This window comes from Entelurus aequoreus, linkage group LG22 (assembly GCF_033978785.1).
Source record: "Entelurus aequoreus isolate RoL-2023_Sb linkage group LG22, RoL_Eaeq_v1.1, whole genome shotgun sequence".
Classification (NCBI taxonomy): Eukaryota; Metazoa; Chordata; class Actinopteri; order Syngnathiformes; family Syngnathidae; genus Entelurus; species Entelurus aequoreus.
In genome coordinates, this window is record NC_084752.1 from 40,690,147 (window position 1) to 40,710,300 (window position 20,154).

General features: G+C 37.5%; 1 protein-coding gene across 5 annotated transcripts in view; it reads left to right on the forward strand.

The window, feature by feature from the left end:
* The first annotated feature begins 3,458 nt into the window (after window positions 1–3,458).
* Window positions 3,459–20,154, forward strand: part of LOC133639708 (uncharacterized) — a 55,332-nt gene continuing 38,636 nt past the window's right edge. For 3 of the 5 annotated variants that reach the window (XR_009823842.1, XM_062033261.1, XM_062033259.1), the window contains exons 1-4: window positions 3,459–3,802; window positions 7,914–8,036; window positions 10,762–10,858; window positions 10,930–11,053. Coding sequence is in view for 3 of the 5 variants with exons in the window: in XM_062033261.1 (XP_061889245.1) it covers window positions 3,679–3,802; window positions 7,914–8,036; window positions 10,762–10,858; window positions 10,930–11,053 (468 nt within the window). In the remaining 2 variants the exon portion in view is untranslated. Of the gene's footprint in view, window positions 3,803–7,913; window positions 8,037–8,065; window positions 10,859–10,929; window positions 11,054–20,154 lie in introns of those variants that run through there. The other 2 variants (XM_062033260.1, XR_009823843.1) reach the window with 2 other exon arrangements.

The window sequence follows — 20,154 nt, forward strand, 5'->3', positions numbered from 1 at the left end:
TCAATCACGGATGAGCGCACCTGGACCTAATGAGAGGGAGCGGCGGGTCCAAGGAACCTTTGCCAGAACGTGGCTCATCTTCCCAGTAAGCATCATGTCTGGCATCCCCTCCCTCGTTCCTTGCTCTGTGCTCTTCCTTCTTGCCTAGTTCATGTCCCTTGTGTCTCCCGCAGTGTTTTCCCCCTCGTCTGTCATCGTGTCCTGCCTCACCACGTCCTGCCTTCCTCCACCCTCCACCCCTGCTCGGACACGGACTACGCCGCCGCCCTCCTACCCTCGACTGCACGCCTTCTTACGGACTGCCTCTTCGCCTTGCCCCCTTGACTCCACGAGAGATCCATCCAACACACCCTGGTAATACTTCCAACCTTCATTCTACGCATGGTCTACACCCATTCACTCATAGTAGCATACACACTCCACTCACTCATCAAAGGTTTCAGTAAACCTTGTAAACCGCAGTTCAGCCTGGCTTGTCGCCTCCTTCCCTTCTCAGTACACAACAGATAAGTGATCAAAATAAAGCAAGAAAAGTTGAGAAAAATACCAAAAAATAAAGTACAATTATTTATCTCTCTCTCTCTTTCTCTCTCTCTCTCTCTCTCTCTCTCTCTCTCTCCCCCGAGTCATACCAAAGACTATAAAAATGGGAGCCATTACCTCCCTGCTTGGCACTCAGCATCAAGGGTTGGAATTGGGGGTTAAATCAACAAAAATGACTCCCGGGCGCAGCCACCGCTGCTGCTCACTGCTCCCCTCACCTCCCAGGGGGTGATCAAGGGTGATGGGTCAAATGCAGAGAATAATTTCACCACACCTAGTGTGTGTGTGTGACTATCATTGCTACTTTAACTGTTTTTTTATTTTTTACTTTATAACAAAGGCGCTACTGTGATGTGCTGCCACTCTTTGAGGCGCATCATACAAAAAATATATATATTTATGATTAAAAATATATATATATTTTATGCTCCTTTTTGTAAAAAAAACAACATTTTTATTATGGGGGAAAAAAAGCATAAGTTGTAAAGTGAAATACTTTAGATGAGTTACTTACTTTAATAAGTCAATAATTCATAACCTTACTATTTGACAGTTTTCCTCCCTCAAAACTCACACTATCCCTCCTTAGCTGAAAAACAGACATGCTCAAAAAAGTGTTATAAGTAAGTCGTATTTTTATTTGTATTTTTTAACTTTGAGTGCTTTTTTTTTTTTTTTTTTTTACTTTGAATGCTTTAAATTAAAAATACAAAAAAAAATGTATGATGGGAAAAACATAAATTATGCATAATTTCCAAAAACGATTTGCAACGTGGAATACTTTAGATGAGATAATTACAGCCTTTTAATAGGTCAATAATTCATAACACTGATTTTTATGCCTCATTTTTGGAACAATTACATTTTTCCCCCAAAAAAACTCACACTATCCCTCCTTAACTGAATAATGGACATGCTCAAAAAAGTGTTAAAGGTAATGTATTTTTTTAAATTTAATTATTTGACGCTTTAAATTTTTTCAACAGTTTCGGACCTACAGTATCTGTAGATATAAAGTTTTTATATATTCGTAATATTCATTTAAGGTTTTATGCTCTTTTAACATATTTTATGATGGGGGGAAGAACCCCAAAAATGCAAAAGTTGAATAAGTGAGTTGCAAAGTGGAATACTTTAAATTAGGTAATTACAGCCTTTATTAGGTCAGTGATTAGAAACAACACTGATTTTAATGCATTATTATTTTTGTCGAAAAAAGGACAAACTCTAAAAAGTAAGTCATGTATGATTTTTTTTATTTTTTACTTTAAGCGTTTCAAATTTTTCATCACTTTTAGACCATTTCTATAGATATAAAGTTATTATTTTTTAATGTCTTTTATGTTTATTTCTTTTGTAAAGAAAAAAAACACATATATATTTGGAGCTACATCTATATATATAGAAACCAAACTATATAGCTATTCAGCATCTTTGTATTCCCACCATGTGGATATTTAAACGGCATCATGAGTGAACGTAACCTTAAGCCTAAGAGTATTCAATTCTATTTTATTTACATTATGTAAACTCGTTACATCAAAATTCATTTTTAAGGTTTAATAGATAATAAGAGACTATAGAAAATGTTAGGAATGATCTACTCTTTAAGTTGTACTTGTACGAGTGGTCTTGTTTATAAACTATTACAGAAAGTAATGTCTTTTTTTTTTTTTTAAGAAAAAAAACATTTAACAATTTCAGAAAACACAAAAATAAAAGACTAAATACTTTACAATTACAGAAAACACAAAAATAAAAGACTTTTAATCACTGCTATGTTGAAATTGTTACTAATATTGATACTGTTGATACTAATATTGATACTGCTGGTACTGATAATATTAATTTTTGTTTCACTACTTTTAGATTGTTCCGTGTCATGTTTATGTGTCCTCAGTTGCTCTGTTTATTGCTATTCTGAGTGCTGCTGGGTCGGGTTTGGTTTTGGAATTGGATTGCATTGTTAAGGTATTGCTGTGTATTGTTTTGTTGGATTGATTAATAAATTCATTAAAACATAGAAAAATAATTAATAATAATACAATTTTAAAAAATAAAAATAAATAAAAGACTAAAAACTTTACAATTACAGAAAACCCAAAACCAAAAGACTAAATACTTTACAATTACAGAAAACACAAAAACTAAATACTAAATACTTTAAAATTTCAGGAAACACAAAAACAAAAGACTAAATATTAAACAATATCAGAAAACACAAAAACAAAATACTAAATACTTTACGATTACAGAAAACACAAAAACAAAATACTAAATAGTAGAGTGTATGAATAAGAGTGGATGACTAAGAGTGTATGAATAAGATTATATGAATAAGAGTGGATGAATAAGAATGTATGAATAAGAGTGTATGAATAAGAGTATATGAATAAGAGTGTATGACTAAGAGTGTATGAATAAGATTTATTCATGTATTTTATTATATAAAAATGGGAGCCATTACCTCCCTGCTTGGCACTCAGCATCAAGGGTTGGAATTGGGGGTTGAATCACCAAAATGATTCCCGGGCGCGGCCACCGCTGCTGCTCACTGCTCCCCTCACCTCCCTGGGGGTGATCAAGGGTGATGGTTCAAATGCAGAGAATAATTTCGCCACACCTAGTGTGTGTGTGTGTGACAATCATTGGCACTTTAACTGAACTTTGAATGATGTTATTCAGATTGAAAAGCTTAAGGGGCCGCATGTGGCCCCCGGACGTTCATTTGCCCAGGTCTGTGCTAAGGTGATCTCTAGAAGTGCTCCACACTCCATGTCAGTAGGTGGCGGTAATGCACACCAGAAGGTTGCTTGCCAACCTGCTATAAAAACAAAAGAAGAAGAAGAAGAAGATCCACACTTCCGGGTGGTGATGACGTTGCGTCGTGACGTCATATTTCAATATGGCAGAGCCCGCGGAAAGACCCCCTGGAGTCGACTCCATTTCCCAAGAAAAGATGTCAACAGCGCGACTTGTAACAATTATAAGGCCGAGGAGGGTTATTTGAACACACACCATTCAATTATTATAAATGAAAGTCACGTTTTTTAACCGCTCCGGTCTCGTCCCAGCGGAAGTGACGCTAGCACGTCATCAGAATACAACAGCTTGCTAGCTAACACGCCTCCTATCATGTCAGCGCTGTTATTTGTTCACATGTCATTCATTCCTTCTCATTTAGATCAACACGACGAGAGAGACATTCTGCCGCTAGACGAAGGTCACCGAGCAGCGACGAAGTTTGCATTTTCGCTAGGTGAGTGTTCAATTGTCCTCCGAGAAAAGTTGCATGAAGTCATTCTATTACACAGGTGAAAGTCATACACACATAATATGCTGGAAAAGTCCATTCATGTCAGCAATTAACTTCAAATGTCAAACTCATTTGTGATGTTAAAGGGAAAACAATACTTAACTGTGCTTAAATGTATTTATATTATTCAAATGTGAATGATGCTGTATAATAGACTGTATTTATGTTATTGACATGTGAATAATGCTGTATAATCAGTGTTGGGACTAACGCGTTACAAAGTAACTAGTAGTCTAACGCCTTATTTTTTATATTCAGTAACTCAGTTACCGTTACTACATGATGCGTTACTGCGTTATTTTATGTCATTTCTTATGTAGTATCGGCTAAAAACAGAAGATCTGAGTGTGTTTTATTGGAGAGTTGCAGTGTCGTCCTTCTGAATGATTCCCGGGCGCGGCGCCGCTGCTGCCCACTGCTCCCCAAGGGGATGGCTCAAATGCAGAGGACAAATTTCACCACGCCTAGTGTGTGTGTGTGTGACAATCATTGGTACTTTAACTTGAACTTAACTTCATTCTTCCTGTGTCACAACGGGGACAAGAGAAGAGGCGCTGTGTGTGTGTGTGTGTGTGTGTGTGTGTGTGTGTGTGTGTGTGTGTGTGTGTGTGTGTGTGTGTGTGTGTGTGTGTGTGTGTGTGTGTGTGTGTGTGTGTGTGTGTGTGTGTGGAGAGGGGTGGGGGGGGGGCGTGTCTGTGTTTACTTACAAGACATCATGGTGGAGCTGAAGCCGAGTTTCTTAACATGGAGATATTGTAGACTGACCATGTGTCTTCTTTTGCGGGGCTGTCCGGGCGGAGTTTCTTAAATGCCTCAAATGTCCGGCAGGGTTGCGTATATTTTCAATGTACGTTCAGGGTTAAGATGGGGTTAAAAACAAAACTAATTCGTGCAGCATTCGTGAGGGAGGGACAGAGAGAGCGAGGGAGTGGATTGATTGATTGAGACTTTTATTAATAGATTGCACAGTACAGTACATATTCCGTACAATTGACCACTAAATGGTAACACCCGAATAAGTTTTTCAACTTGTTTAAATCGGGGTCCACATTAATCCATTTATTTCAAACTGTCATTGCTCAAAACATAATATTGAATCAAAATCAATGTTATTATGAATTATTGACCTATCCAAGGTTCCCATTACTTCACATCAAATATTCCACTTTGAAAAATATTTTTGGTGGAAGATTTTGCATATTTTGTGTGTTTGCCATTAAAAACATAGTTTTGTTTGACAAAAAAGGGCGGAAAACAAACAGACAAAAAAACAACATAACTAAAACATTTTGAAATGAGGGATAGATCTGAAGTTGATGTAGACTCCAGAGATTTAAGCGTTAAATATAAAATGTTTGTATGCCCTGGCACACCATTATCATCATTTCATGACCCAAGCAAAACACTTTTTACACTTTTATACTGAAATAAATACACCTACAACTTATTCAATAAAAACATAGAAAAAACTACCAGCAGCGGTAAAGTTTAGATCCATGAAGGAAAGAAGAAAGTGAATGAATGTTTATAACTGAATACATTTACATATGTATACAAATTTGTTTTCTTTCTTTATTATTTTTTTTAATGAATTAAGTAACATTTATGACAACCTTTTTCCAAAACACAATATATAATGTGAGATATAACAGGATAATGCATACGTTTATCTTTTTTGTTGTCAAAACACTTACCAAAAAGTGGGACCCCAAAAATTTACTGTAGGACCCCATTTTTATGACTTGATGGGGTCCCTGGGACCCCATTTTGAAAATTCCTAGCGCTGATCAACAGATTGTATTATTCTCCAGTGCAATAACAGTACTTAAATGAAGGCTTAAAGGGCATTAATGGTAGCTTTAAAAAAAGAAGAAGAAAAAAACAAGTAACTAAATAGTTACTTTTCACAATAACGCATTACTTTTTGGTGTAAGTAACTGAGTTAGTAACTGAGTTGCTTTTGAAATAAAGTAACTAGTAACTGTAACTAGTTACTGGTTTTCAGTAACTAACCCAACACTGTGTATAATAGACTGTATTTATATTATTCACAAGTGAATAATGCTGTATAATAGACTGTATTTATATTATTCACATGTAAAAAATACCTTAGTGTTTATTTTTATTGTGAGCGAACTGTGGTGCTGAATTTCCCCGAGGGATCAATAAAGTACTTTCTACTCTATTCTAAAAACATCCAAATCCATTGCTATTCTTTATATAAAGTAAGACACATGCTGAATAAGAAATATCTGCACATGATTCCTTGAGTAATTCGATTACAAAATACATTCGAGGAGTTGTTGCTGCCTCGAGGTGTCGTACATATATTTTTTTACGGCATTTTGCCTGGTTGACTAAACAGTAGTCAAAGCTCACGTTTCGCACAGACTGTTTAGGTGTTGCACAGCGTGTTTACGTCACAGATCATCCCCCCCTTGCACTGCACGACACCGCTCTTTTAAGTACGCTCCAGTTTAGAAAACGTTTAAACGGCACCGTATGATAATCATCAAAAACGCACGAGAGACAAGAACTTTGTTTATGCGGTCACACCACACAGCACATAGGGCTGTGAGCGCACCTGTTTTTATTAGCACATACACATTTTTAGCTGTGCGTGTCAGCCTTCAATAATGAAAACAGGCGTTTAGGAAATAAGACGATTAGGCCAACCACAATAATTGAGGGCACATCTTAACGTGTATAATTAAACAAAATGATGATTTATTCGATTAATCGATCGGGATATTCGATAGAATACTCGATTACTAAAATATTCGATAGCTGCAGCTGTAGTTATATTATTCTTTTATTTTTCCATATCTAACATACTGTGTTGAACTTTGGGGAAATGTTTATAGAACAAACACAGGCTCAATAATTCAACTTGAAAAAAGGGTCATTAGAATAATACACAAGGCTGGCTACGATGAACCTACCAATCCATTATTCCTAAGTTCTAATGTAGAGGTGTCAAACTCATTTTAGATCGGGGGCCACATGGACAAAAATCTACTCCCAAGTGGGCCGGACTGGTAAAATCAAGGCACGATAACTTAAAAATAAAGACAACTTCAGATTGTTTGTTTTTTTCTTTGTTAAAAATAGAGCAAGCACATTCTGAAAATGTACAAATCATAATGTTGTTGTTTTTTTTACACTTACATGTTGCGGTTAATAGTATTCTACCTTTATTTGTCGATATGTATACTTTCTGATGAAATGATGTGATAATGTTCATCAGTCAACTCATTGGTGTTCATTTTGAATCTATTAAGATCAAATAATAATATGTTATTTAAATGGAGGCTTCTCACATGATGAGATAACTTCTGGAAATGACTGGCTCATAAGGGTCAAAGGTATAAATGTGTGTGTCCAAGTTAAAGGAAAAGGCAGACTGTCTTCTAATGGATTTATTACAATCTTTACAAGCTGGGTAACGTTTGCTGTGGTCTGGAACAACATGGCGCACAAACAACTATCAGAAATGCAGCCAATATTACGTACAGATAATGTGTCATGAGACATGCAAATATAAATGAAATGCACAGAGGACATAAGTAAAGGAAATTAAATGAGCTCAAATATTCCTACAAACGAGTCATAATGATGCAATATGTACATACAGCTAGCTTAAATAGCATGTTAGCATTGATTAGCTTGCAGTCATGCTCTGACCAAATATGCCCGATTAGCACTCCAACAAGTCAATAACATCAACAAAGCTCACCTTTTGTGCATTCGCGCACAGCGTAGAACGTTTGGTGGACAAAATGAGACAAAGAAGAAGTGGCATAAAACACGTCTTTCTGTGGCAGCGTCGGAGAAAGTTGTACATGTAAACAAACAACAATGAGTTCAAGGATCGCTGAAATGAGTAGGACAAAACAGTGCTTGCTAAATCCTCTCATCAGTGAAGCATGTTTAACATAAACAGTGGGACTTCTAACAATTAGGAAGGTTGGTGTCATGTTTGTTCTCCTACAGAAAATATATTCAAATCAAAATGTTCTTCATCTTTTTCCATTTTCACACATCTCTGAAAGAGGTCCAGGGAGCCACGAGGGCGGTGCTAAAGAGACGCGGGTTGCTGACCCCCGGCCTACACCCGAGACTGGCCGCCAGTTCATCACAGGACACATGAACAAGCCTTCGCCCTCAAATCAGAGAAGTATTCATTTACTCTAACATGATTTGTATTCAGTTCAATGCATTTATTGTCATTGTCATAGTGAATAACACACACACTGCATAGTAACCATGTAGCAAAAATAAGTTAGGTGGTGCAATCCTGACCCATGAAATGCGTAAACACAAAGGGTGCCACGAACGATGCACAAAATTCACAGTCTGGTATGGATCGGTACTTGAGCGGTGCCGTTCGATACATTTTTTCAATACCCAAAAGTGGGAAATGTTCATGCCTTTTTTTTTAACTTGTAGTTTATTGAAATTGTCGTTGTCCACGACAGAAAACGGTCGGCAAGGCGAGTTTATTTACAGAGCACAGTTCGTACTACAGGCAGGCCAGTCTAGTACCCGCACTCTTTTACTACCAAGCCACGCTGTTGTAACACGTGCAGAATGTGGCTCGGCGATATCTTACTGAAATAAGCAGGGGCGGCCATGAAAAAGACGTCGCTTGGATGGCAACTTTTGTTGCTCCAAAACCTGTATGTACCTTTCAGCATGAATGGTGCCTTCACAAACGTGTAAGTTACCCACTAATACACCCCCATATCATCAATCTTTATTGCAGACCTTAACATCCATTTAAACATATAAAAACAGAATATAATACATTAAAAAACAAAACAATAAAAACATACATTAAAAACAAAACAAAACAAAACAAGTTTTCCATACAATTACAGACGCTGGGTTTTCAACTTTGCGCCTAGAACAATCCGGATGGTTCTTTTCCTCTTTGGACCGGAGGACACGACGTCCACAGTTTCCAAAAACAATTTGAAATGTGGACTTGTCAGACCACAGAACACTTTTCCAGTTTGCATCAGTACATCTTAGATGAGCTCGGGCCGAGCGAAGCCGGCGGCGTTTCTGGGTGTTGTTGATAAATGGCATTCGCTTTGCATTGTAGAGTTTTAACTTGCACTTACAGATGTAGCGACCAACTGTAGTTACTGACAGTGGTTTTCTGAAGTGTTCCTGAGTCCATGTGGTGATATCCTTTACACACTGATGTCGCTTTTTGATGCAGTACCAACACAAATACAACTTTGAAACGACGTGCTTTCTGAGAAGATTACCGTAGTAACTAGTATATCATGCAAAAGCGCAGATTCCAACCAATCAGTCCATCTTAGATGAGCTCGGGCCGAGCGAAGCCAGCGGCGTTTCTGGGTGTTGTTGCATTTATCAACAACACCCAGAAACGCAGAGTTTTGAGGACGAAAATGAATTGATACCATTTTAGAATAAGGCTGTAACATAGCAAAATGTGGCAAAAAATGAAGCGCTGTGAATACTTTCCGGATGCAGTGTACAGTATAAAGGGCAGATCAATAGAAGTGATAATTAGACGTTGCAGTTCATGGGTGGGATGTGAGAGAGGGTCACTGCCTGAGGATACAGACGAGCTGTTGGCAAGTTGTCCTGGCACGTGTTCCTTCTACCTGAGGGCCGCAGGTGAGGAGCAGGGTGTTGTTGGTCACGCAGGATGCTGTGCACTTGCCTCAGACAGCAGGTAGTGTAGACTGTGCCCATCTCTGGAAGACTTGATTGTTTTTCAGCTCTTTTAATCACCGATTAGAGAGTCTGCTGTCATGGCACACTTATAAAAGCTCACTCTTACACTAGGAAGCGGAGTCATTCATTGCGCTTTACCTGACACATGAAACGTGACAAATACGATCGCTGAGATGAAACGGATCAGGCCCGTGAACAGGTTCTATCCGGATGAATTTGCTAAGTATACAAATGAGCTGAAATGTTTCTATGAAAGAAACTGCTGTTTTAAATGTGTCCACTAGATGTGGCAATGGCAATTCTTTGTATCTTTGTAGATGATGCTACATACAGGATGTACAAAAAAAATAAAACACATGATGTTAGTGCAACAGTCGAAGAAAATTAGCAAACTACATAAATAACATCCTGTAATTTGATTTTGATATTTTTTTTTTAATCTTGTTAGATTGAAAATGAACACCAATGAGTTGACTGATGAACATTATCACGTCATTTATTCAGAAAGTATAAATAACGACAATTAAAGGTAGAACACTATTAACTGCAACATGTAAGTGTAAAAAAACAACATGATTTGTTTATTTTTGAGAAATTCTATTTTTAAACAAAGAAAACAATCTGAAGTTGTCTTTATTTTGAAGTTATCGTGCCGTGATTTTACCAGTCCGGCCCACTTGGGAGTAGATTTTTCTCAATGTGGCCCCCGATCTAAAATGACTTTGACACCTCTGGCCTAGATAAATTGGTAAACATCCTCACAAATATTGATATAAAGCATTACTGTATTTTCCGGACCATAGGGCACACCGGATTATAAGGAGCACTGCCGATGAATGGTCTATTTTTGATCTTTTTTTCATATATAAGGCGCACCGGATTATAAGGCGCATTAAAGGAGTCATAATATATATATATTTTTCTAAATGTAAAATACTTCCTTGGGGTCTACATAACATGTAATGGTGGTTCTTTGCTCAAAATGTTGCATAGATGATGTTTTACACATCATCTTCAAGCCGCTTCCGGGTGCGCCGTTTTGTGGGCGCTCTTATTTACGTGGCTCACCTTCGGCAGCGTCTTCTCCCCGTCATCTTTGTTGTGAAGTGTCAAAAGATGGAGCTAACTGTTTTAATGACATTCAGACTTTACTTCAATCAATAACGGAGCAGCATCTCCTCATCCAGAAACAACAACACCAGAAATGTGTCCCGTGAAAAACCGTCCGACCAGAACTCTAATAACTAAAGTTCCTTGGGTGAATAATGGTAACTCACTACACCGGTATGTTTTAGGGCTTTCATGGCGAGTTTACTGACTGAAATAAGTAATAACTTTACACTGCTTTTTATTAGAAATGGCAACAGCAGAGGATGGATGTCCCATAACAAGAAGGTGGAGAAAAAGAAGAAGCTTATCGACTACGGTGTCGGCACGGACTACAAAGGCGGACCTGCACAAATTTTCAGGTACCAGAAGGTAAGAAAAGTTTCTTTTGCATAATATTGCGAAACAAAACACCAGAAAATATGTCTTACCTTATACACACACCATAATAATACTCCTATGTTGAAGCACAGTACAATCCATCAAGCGGTGCAGTTTCATAGCTGACCAAAGTCCTACTAAAACATTTTGATAGATTTTTGAGCGCCGTGTGTAATGTTCTATATTTTCAATGGAGCATATACAATGTTGGTGTTGTTTACTTGAGTCATATTGCGGTCTACACGAAATCAAATCAAATCAATAATGCAGCAGCATCTCCTCATCCGGAAACAACCACACCGGAAATGTGTCCCGTGAAAAACCGTTCAACCGGAACTCTCTAATAACTAAACTTCCTTGGGTGAATAATGTAAACTCACTACACCGGTATGTTTTAGCGCTTTCATGGCAAGTTTACTGACAGATATAAGTGAGAACTTGACACTACTTTATATTAGAAATGGCAACAGCGGAGGATGAATGTCACATAACAAGAAGATAGAGAAAAAGAAGAAGCTTATTAACTACAAAGGCGGACACACAATTTTTCAGGACTCATGCAGATCCCAAATACAGATCAGCAGGTACCAGAAGTTAAGAAAAGTTGCATAATATTGCGAAACAAAACGCCAGATAATGTCTTACCTTATACACACACCATAATAATAGTGGTATGTTTAATGCGCCGACAATCCTTCAAGCGGTGCGGCTTCATAGCTGACCAAAGTCCTGCTAAAACATTTTGATAGATTTTTGAGCGCCGTGTCTAATGTTCTATATTTTCAACGGAACATTTAAAATGTTGCTGTTGTTTAATTAAAAGCCATCATAGTGCAGGCTACACGTATCTCTTATGTTTGACTGCCATCTACTGCTCACACTTATAATTACACCATGTACCAAATAAAATAGCCTCGAGGTGGGTAAGCTCAACCAAACTTGTTCATTACATTAGGCGCACTGAGAAATAAAAAAGGATTTTAAATGCGCCTTATAGTCCGGAAATGACGGTAAACGCATTGGCCAAAAAGTGCATTGTGTGTCCTCGCCGCGATCTATTTTACATTGTTGAAATGTCGGCAAAGCAAATGTGAGTATGTGAAGAACGAACCTGGAGTGAAACAGCGCACAATTCAACGTCAAGTTCGGTCTCGATACCTTTCATCTTTACCATGGAAAAAAGGACGTACGCCAGGTTTTTGTGCATAAGCACAACATAACACGAGGCCCCTGCTGAATTGGGATCTGGTCACCCTTAGATATAGAGCAGTGGGAAAAGTGGAAGTGTGCCTGCTAACTCTCACATGCTGTGTGATTTGATAATAACATCAAAAAAGTCCACAATCCAATTTCACAGTGTGATGTTCAGTCAAAGGTCGTGCACTTTGGATCCTATTAAAAGTTCAAATGGACCGAGAGCACCCTCGCATAATGTAGGTGCACGGTGGTGATGATGGCGGTGGCAAATTAATATGTACAGTACAGTACATTATTACCTTTTTAACACTAAATTACAAAAAAAAATGTTTTGCTAAAATGTCGTAAGGGGGGACCCTTACAAAAAATTCCAAAAAACGGACTTGCTTCAGCAGCACAATTCTGGTGCTGTAGTTGTGGGAGATGTCTAAAAAAGGTCATCAGGAGTCCCGACAAATCCCGAAATTGGCAGAAAATGCTTTTTTTGGGAAACCTTTTTTTCGCAAAAAAAATTCAAAAAAACGGACTTGCTTCAGCAGCACAATTCTGGTGCTGTAGTTGTAGGAGATGTCTCAAAATGTCATCAGGAGTCCCGACTAAACCCGTTAATGTAAGAAAATGCATTTTTTAAGAAAAACAATTTTTGCTAAAATGTCGTCCCTGTCGTAAAAATGCCAAAAAACGGACTTGCTTCAGCAGCACAATTCTGGTGCTGTAGTTGTAGGAGATGTCTCAAAACGTCATCAGGAGTCCCGACTAAACCCGAAAATGGAAGAAATTAGAAGAAAATGCATATTTTACGGAAAAAAATATTTTGCAAAATGTCGTAAAAAAAATTCAAAAAAACGGACATGCTTCAGCAGTACAATTCTGGTGCTGTAGTTGTAGGAGATTTCTCAAAACGTCATCAGGAGTCCCTACAAAACCTAAAAATGGCATAAAATGCTTTTTTTGGGAAACCTTTTTTTTTACAAAATTTTTTTCCAAAAAACGGACTTGCTTCAGCAGCACAATTCTGGTGCTGTAGTTGTAGGAGATGTCTCAAAACGTCATCAGGAGTCCCGACTAAACCCGTAAATGTAAGAAAATGTAAGAAAATGCATTTTTTAAGAAAAACATTTTTTGCTAAAATGTCGTAAGGGGGGACCCTGTCGTAAAAATGCCAAAAAACGGACTTGCTTCAGCAGCACAATTCTGGTGCTGTAGTTGTAGGAGATGTCTCAAAACGTCATCAGGTGTCCCGACTAAACCCGAAAATGGAAGAAATTAGAAGAAAATGCATATTTTACGGAAAAAAAATATTTTGCAAAATGTCGTAAAAAAAATTCAAAAAAACGGACTTGCTTCAGCAGCACAATTCTGGTGCTGTAGTTGTAGGAGATGTCTCAAAACGTCATCAGGAGTCCCTACAAAACCTAAAAATGGCATAAAATGCTTTTTTTGGGAAACCTTTTTTTTTACAAAATTTTTTTCCAAAAAACGGACTTGCTTCAGCAGCACAATTCTGGTGCTGTAGTTGTAGGAGATGTCTCAAAACGTCATCAGGAGTCCCGACTAAACCCGTAAATGTAAGAAAATGTAAGAAAATGCATTTTTTAAGAAAAACATTTTTTGCTAAAATGTCGTAAGGGGGGACCCTGTCGTAAAAATGCCAAAAAACGGACTTGCTTCAGCAGCACAATTCTGGTGCTGTAGTTGTAGGAGATGTCTCAAAACGTCATCAGGTGTCCCGACTAAACCCGAAAATGGAAGAAATTAGAAGAAAATGCATATTTTACGGAAAAAAAATATTTTGCAAAATGTCGTAAAAAAAATTCAAAAAAACGGACTTGCTTCAGCAGCACAATTCTGGTGCTGTAGTTGTAGGAGATGTCTCAAAACGTCATCAGGAGTCCCGACTAAACCCGTAAATGTAAGAAAATGTAAGAAAATGCATTTTTTAAGAAAAACATTTTTTGCTAAAATGTCGTAAGGGGGGACCCTGTCGTAAAAATGCCAAAAAACGGACTTGCTTCAGCAGTACAATTCTGGTGCTGTAGTTGTAGGAGATGTCTCAAAACGTCATCAGGAGTCCCGACTAAACCCGTAAATGTAAGAAAATGTAAGAAAATGCATTTTTTAAGAAAAACATTTTTTGCTAAAATGTCGTAAGGGGGGACCCTGTCGTAAAAATGCCAAAAAACGGACTTGCTTCAGCAGCACAATTCTGGTGCTGTAGTTGTAGGAGATGTCTTAAAACATCATCAGGAGTCCCTACAAAACCTAAAAATGGCATAAAATGCTTTTTTTGGGAAAACTTTTTTTTTACAAAAAAAAATTCAAAAAACAGACTTGCTTCAGCAGCACAATTCTGGTGCTGTAGTTGTAGGAGATGTCTCAAAACGTCATCAGGAGTCCCGACTAAACCCGAAAATGGAAGAAATTAGAAGAAAATGCATATTTTACGGAAAAAAATATTTTGCAAAATGTCGTAAAAAAAATTCAAAAAAACGGACATGCTTCAGCAGCACAATTCTGGTGCTGTAGTTGTAGGAGATGTCTCAAAACGTCATCAGGAGTCCCTACAAAACCTAAAAATGGCATAAAATGCTTTTTTTGGGAAAACTTTTTTTTTACAAAATTTTTTTCCAAAAAACGGACTTGCTTCAGCAGCACAATTCTGGTGCTGTAGTTGTAGGAGATGTCTCAAAACGTCATCAGGAGTCCCGACTAAACCCGTAAATGTAAGAAAATGTAAGAAAATGCATTTTTTAAGAAAAACATTTTTTGCTAAAATGTCGTAAGGGGGGACCCTGTCGTAAAAATGCCAAAAAACGGACTTGCTTCAACAGTACAATTCTGGTGCTGTAGTTGTAGGAGATGTCTCAAAACGTCATCAGGAGTCCCGACTAAACCCGAAAATGGAAGAAATTAGAAGAAAATGCATTTTTTAAGAAAAACATTTTTTGCTAAAATGTCGTAAGGGGGGACCCTGTCGTAAAAATTCCAAAAAACGGACTTGCTTCAGCAGCACAATTCTGGTGCTGTAGTTGTAGGAGATGTCTCAAAACGTCATCAGGAGTCCCGACTAAACCCGAAAATGGAAGAAATTACAAGAAAATGCATATTTTACGGAAAAAAAATATTTTGCAAAATGTCGTAAAAAAAATTCAAAAAAACGGACTTGCTTCAGCAGCACAATTCTGGTGCTGTAGTTGTAGGAGATGTCTTAAAACATCATCAGGAGTCCCTACAAAACCTAAAAATGGCATAAAATGCTTTTTTTGGGAAAACTTTTTTTTTACAAAAATTTTTTCCAAAAAACGGACTTGCTTCAGCAGCACAATTCTGGTGCTGTAGTTGTAGGAGATGTCTCAAAACGTCATCAGGAGTCCCGACTAAACCCGTAAATGTAAGAAAATGGAAGAAAATGCATTTTTTAAGAAAAACATTTTTTGCTAAAATGTCGTAAGGGGGGACCCTGTCGTAAAAATGCCAAAAAACGGACTTGCTTCAACAGTACAATTCTGGTGCTGTAGTTGTAGGAGATGTCTCAAAACGTCATCAGGAGTCCCGACTAAACCCGAAAATGGAAGAAATTAGAAGAAAATGCATTTTTTAAGAAAAACATTTTTTGCTAAAATGTCGTAAGGGGGGACCCTGTCGTAAAAATTCCAAAAAACGGACTTGCTTCAGCAGCACAATTCTGGTGCTGTAGTTGTAGGAGATGTCTCAAAACGTCATCAGGAGTCCCGACTAAACCCGAAAATGGAAGAAATTACAAGAAAATGCATATTTTACGGAAAAAAAATATTTTGCAAAATGTCGTAAAAAAAATTCAAAAAAACGGACTTGCTTCAGCAGCACAATTCTGGTGCTGTAGTTGTAGGAGATGTCTTAAAACATCATCAGGAGTCCCTACAAAACCTAAAAATGGCATAAAATGCTTTTTTTGGGAAAACTTTTTTTTTACCAAAAATTTTTCCAAAAAACGGACTTGCTTCAGCAGCACAATTCTGGTGCTGTAGTTGTAGGAGATGTCTCAAAACGTCATCAGGAGTCCCGACTAAACCCGTAAATGTAAGAAAATGGAAGAAAATGCATTTTTTAAGAAAAACATTTTTTGCTAAAATGTCGTAAGGGGGGACCCTGTCGTAAAAATGCCAAAAAACGGACTTGCTTCAGCAGCACAATTCTGGTGCTGTAGTTGTAGGAGATGTCTCAAAACGTCATCAGGTGTCCCGACTAAACCCGAAAATGGAAGAAATTAGAAGAAAATGCATATTTTACGGAAAAAAAATATTTTGCAAAATGTCGTAAAAAAAATTCAAAAAAACGGACTTGCTTCAGCAGCACAATTCTGGTGCTGTAGTTGTAGGAGATGTCTCAAAACGTCATCAGGAGTCCCGACTAAACCCGTAAATGTAAGAAAATGTAAGAAAATGCATTTTTTAAGAAAAACATTTTTTGCTAAAATGTCGTAAGGGGGGACCCTGTCGTAAAAATGCCAAAAAACGGACTTGCTTCAGCAGTACAATTCTGGTGCTGTAGTTGTAGGAGATGTCTCAAAACGTCATCAGGAGTCCCGACTAAACCCGTAAATGTAAGAAAATGTAAGAAAATGCATTTTTTAAGAAAAACATTTTTTGCTAAAATGTCGTAAGGGGGGACCCTGTCGTAAAAATGCCAAAAAACGGACTTGCTTCAGCAGCACAATTCTGGTGCTGTAGTTGTAGGAGATGTCTTAAAACATCATCAGGAGTCCCTACAAAACCTAAAAATGGCATAAAATGCTTTTTTTGGGAAAACTTTTTTTTTACAAAAAAAAATTCAAAAAACAGACTTGCTTCAGCAGCACAATTCTGGTGCTGTAGTTGTAGGAGATGTCTCAAAACGTCATCAGGAGTCCCGACTAAACCCGAAAATGGAAGAAATTAGAAGAAAATGCATATTTTACGGAAAAAAATATTTTGCAAAATGTCGTAAAAAAAATTCAAAAAAACGGACATGCTTCAGCAGCACAATTCTGGTGCTGTAGTTGTAGGAGATGTCTCAAAACGTCATCAGGAGTCCCTACAAAACCTAAAAATGGCATAAAATGCTTTTTTTGGGAAAACTTTTTTTTTACAAAATTTTTTTCCAAAAAACGGACTTGCTTCAGCAGCACAATTCTGGTGCTGTAGTTGTAGGAGATGTCTCAAAACGTCATCAGGAGTCCCGACTAAACCCGTAAATGTAAGAAAATGGAAGAAAATGCATTTTTTAAGAAAAACATTTTTTGCTAAAATGTCGTAAGGGGGGACCCTGTCGTAAAAATGCCAAAAAACGGACTTGCTTCAACAGTACAATTCTGGTGCTGTAGTTGTAGGAGATGTCTCAAAACGTCATCAGGAGTCCCGACTAAACCCGAAAATGGAAGAAATTAGAAGAAAATGCATTTTTTAAGAAAAACATTTTTTGCTAAAATGTCGTAAGGGGGGACCCTGTCGTAAAAATTCCAAAAAACGGACTTGCTTCAGCAGCACAATTCTGGTGCTGTAGTTGTAGGAGATGTCTCAAAACGTCATCAGGAGTCCCGACTAAACCCGAAAATGGAAGAAATTACAAGAAAATGCATATTTTACGGAAAAAAAATATTTTGCAAAATGTCGTAAAAAAAATTCAAAAAAACGGACTTGCTTCAGCAGCACAATTCTGGTGCTGTAGTTGTAGGAGATGTCTTAAAACATCATCAGGAGTCCCTACAAAACCTAAAAATGGCATAAAATGCTTTTTTTGGGAAAACTTTTTTTTTACAAAAATTTTTTCCAAAAAACGGACTTGCTTCAGCAGCACAATTCTGGTGCTGTAGTTGTAGGAGATGTCTCAAAACGTCATCAGGAGTCCCGACTAAACCCGTAAATGTAAGAAAATGGAAGAAAATGCATTTTTTAAGAAAAACATTTTTTGCTAAAATGTCGTAAGGGGGGACCCTGTCGTAAAAATGCCAAAAAACGGACTTGCTTCAACAGTACAATTCTGGTGCTGTAGTTGTAGGAGATGTCTCAAAACGTCATCAGGAGTCCCGACTAAACCCGAAAATGGAAGAAATTAGAAGAAAATGCATTTTTTAAGAAAAACATTTTTTGCTAAAATGTCGTAAGGGGGGACCCTGTCGTAAAAATTCCAAAAAACGGACTTGCTTCAGCAGCACAATTCTGGTGCTGTAGTTGTAGGAGATGTCTCAAAACGTCATCAGGAGTCCCGACTAAACCCGAAAATGGAAGAAATTACAAGAAAATGCATATTTTACGGAAAAAAAATATTTTGCAAAATGTCGTAAAAAAAATTCAAAAAAACGGACTTGCTTCAGCAGCACAATTCTGGTGCTGTAGTTGTAGGAGATGTCTTAAAACATCATCAGGAGTCCCTACAAAACCTAAAAATGGCATAAAATGCTTTTTTTGGGAAAACTTTTTTTTTACCAAAAATTTTTCCAAAAAACGGACTTGCTTCAGCAGCACAATTCTGGTGCTGTAGTTGTAGGAGATGTCTCAAAACGTCATCAGGAGTCCCGACTAAACCCGTAAATGTAAGAAAATGGAAGAAAATGCATTTTTTAAGAAAAACATTTTTTGCTAAAATGTCGTAAGGGGGGACCCTGTCGTAAAAATGCCAAAAAACGGACTTGCTTCAGCAGCACAATTCTGGTGCTGTAGTTGTAGGAGATGTCTCAAAACGTCATCAGGTGTCCCGACTAAACCCGAAAATGGAAGAAATTAGAAGAAAATGCATATTTTACGGAAAAAAAATATTTTGCAAAATGTCGTAAAAAAAATTCAAAAAAACGGACTTGCTTCAGCAGCACAATTCTGGTGCTGTAGTTGTAGGAGATGTCTCAAAACGTCATCAGGAGTCCCGACTAAACCCGTAAATGTAAGAAAATGTAAGAAAATGCATTTTTTAAGAAAAACATTTTTTGCTAAAATGTCGTAAGGGGGGACCCTGTCGTAAAAATGCCAAAAAACGGACTTGCTTCAGCAGTACAATTCTGGTGCTGTAGTTGTAGGAGATGTCTCAAAACGTCATCAGGAGTCCCGACTAAACCCGTAAATGTAAGAAAATGTAAGAAAATGCATTTTTTAAGAAAAACATTTTTTGCTAAAATGTCGTAAGGGGGGACCCTGTCGTAAAAATGCCAAAAAACGGACTTGCTTCAGCAGCACAATTCTGGTGCTGTAGTTGTAGGAGATGTCTTAAAACATCATCAGGAGTCCCTACAAAACCTAAAAATGGCATAAAATGCTTTTTTTGGGAAAACTTTTTTTTTACAAAAAAAAATTCAAAAAACAGACTTGCTTCAGCAGCACAATTCTGGTGCTGTAGTTGTAGGAGATGTCTCAAAACGTCATCAGGAGTCCCGACTAAACCCGAAAATGGAAGAAATTAGAAGAAAATGCATATTTTACGGAAAAAAATATTTTGCAAAATGTCGTAAAAAAAATTCAAAAAAACGGACATGCTTCAGCAGCACAATTCTGGTGCTGTAGTTGTAGGAGATGTCTCAAAACGTCATCAGGAGTCCCTACAAAACCTAAAAATGGCATAAAATGCTTTTTTTGGGAAAACTTTTTTTTTACAAAATTTTTTTCCAAAAAACGGACTTGCTTCAGCAGCACAATTCTGGTGCTGTAGTTGTAGGAGATGTCTCAAAACGTCATCAGGAGTCCCGACTAAACCCGTAAATGTAAGAAAATGGAAGAAAATGCATTTTTTAAGAAAAACATTTTTTGCTAAAATGTCGTAAGGGGGGACCCTGTCGTAAAAATGCCAAAAAACGGACTTGCTTCAACAGTACAATTCTGGTGCTGTAGTTGTAGGAGATGTCTCAAAACGTCATCAGGAGTCCCGACTAAACCCGAAAATGGAAGAAATTA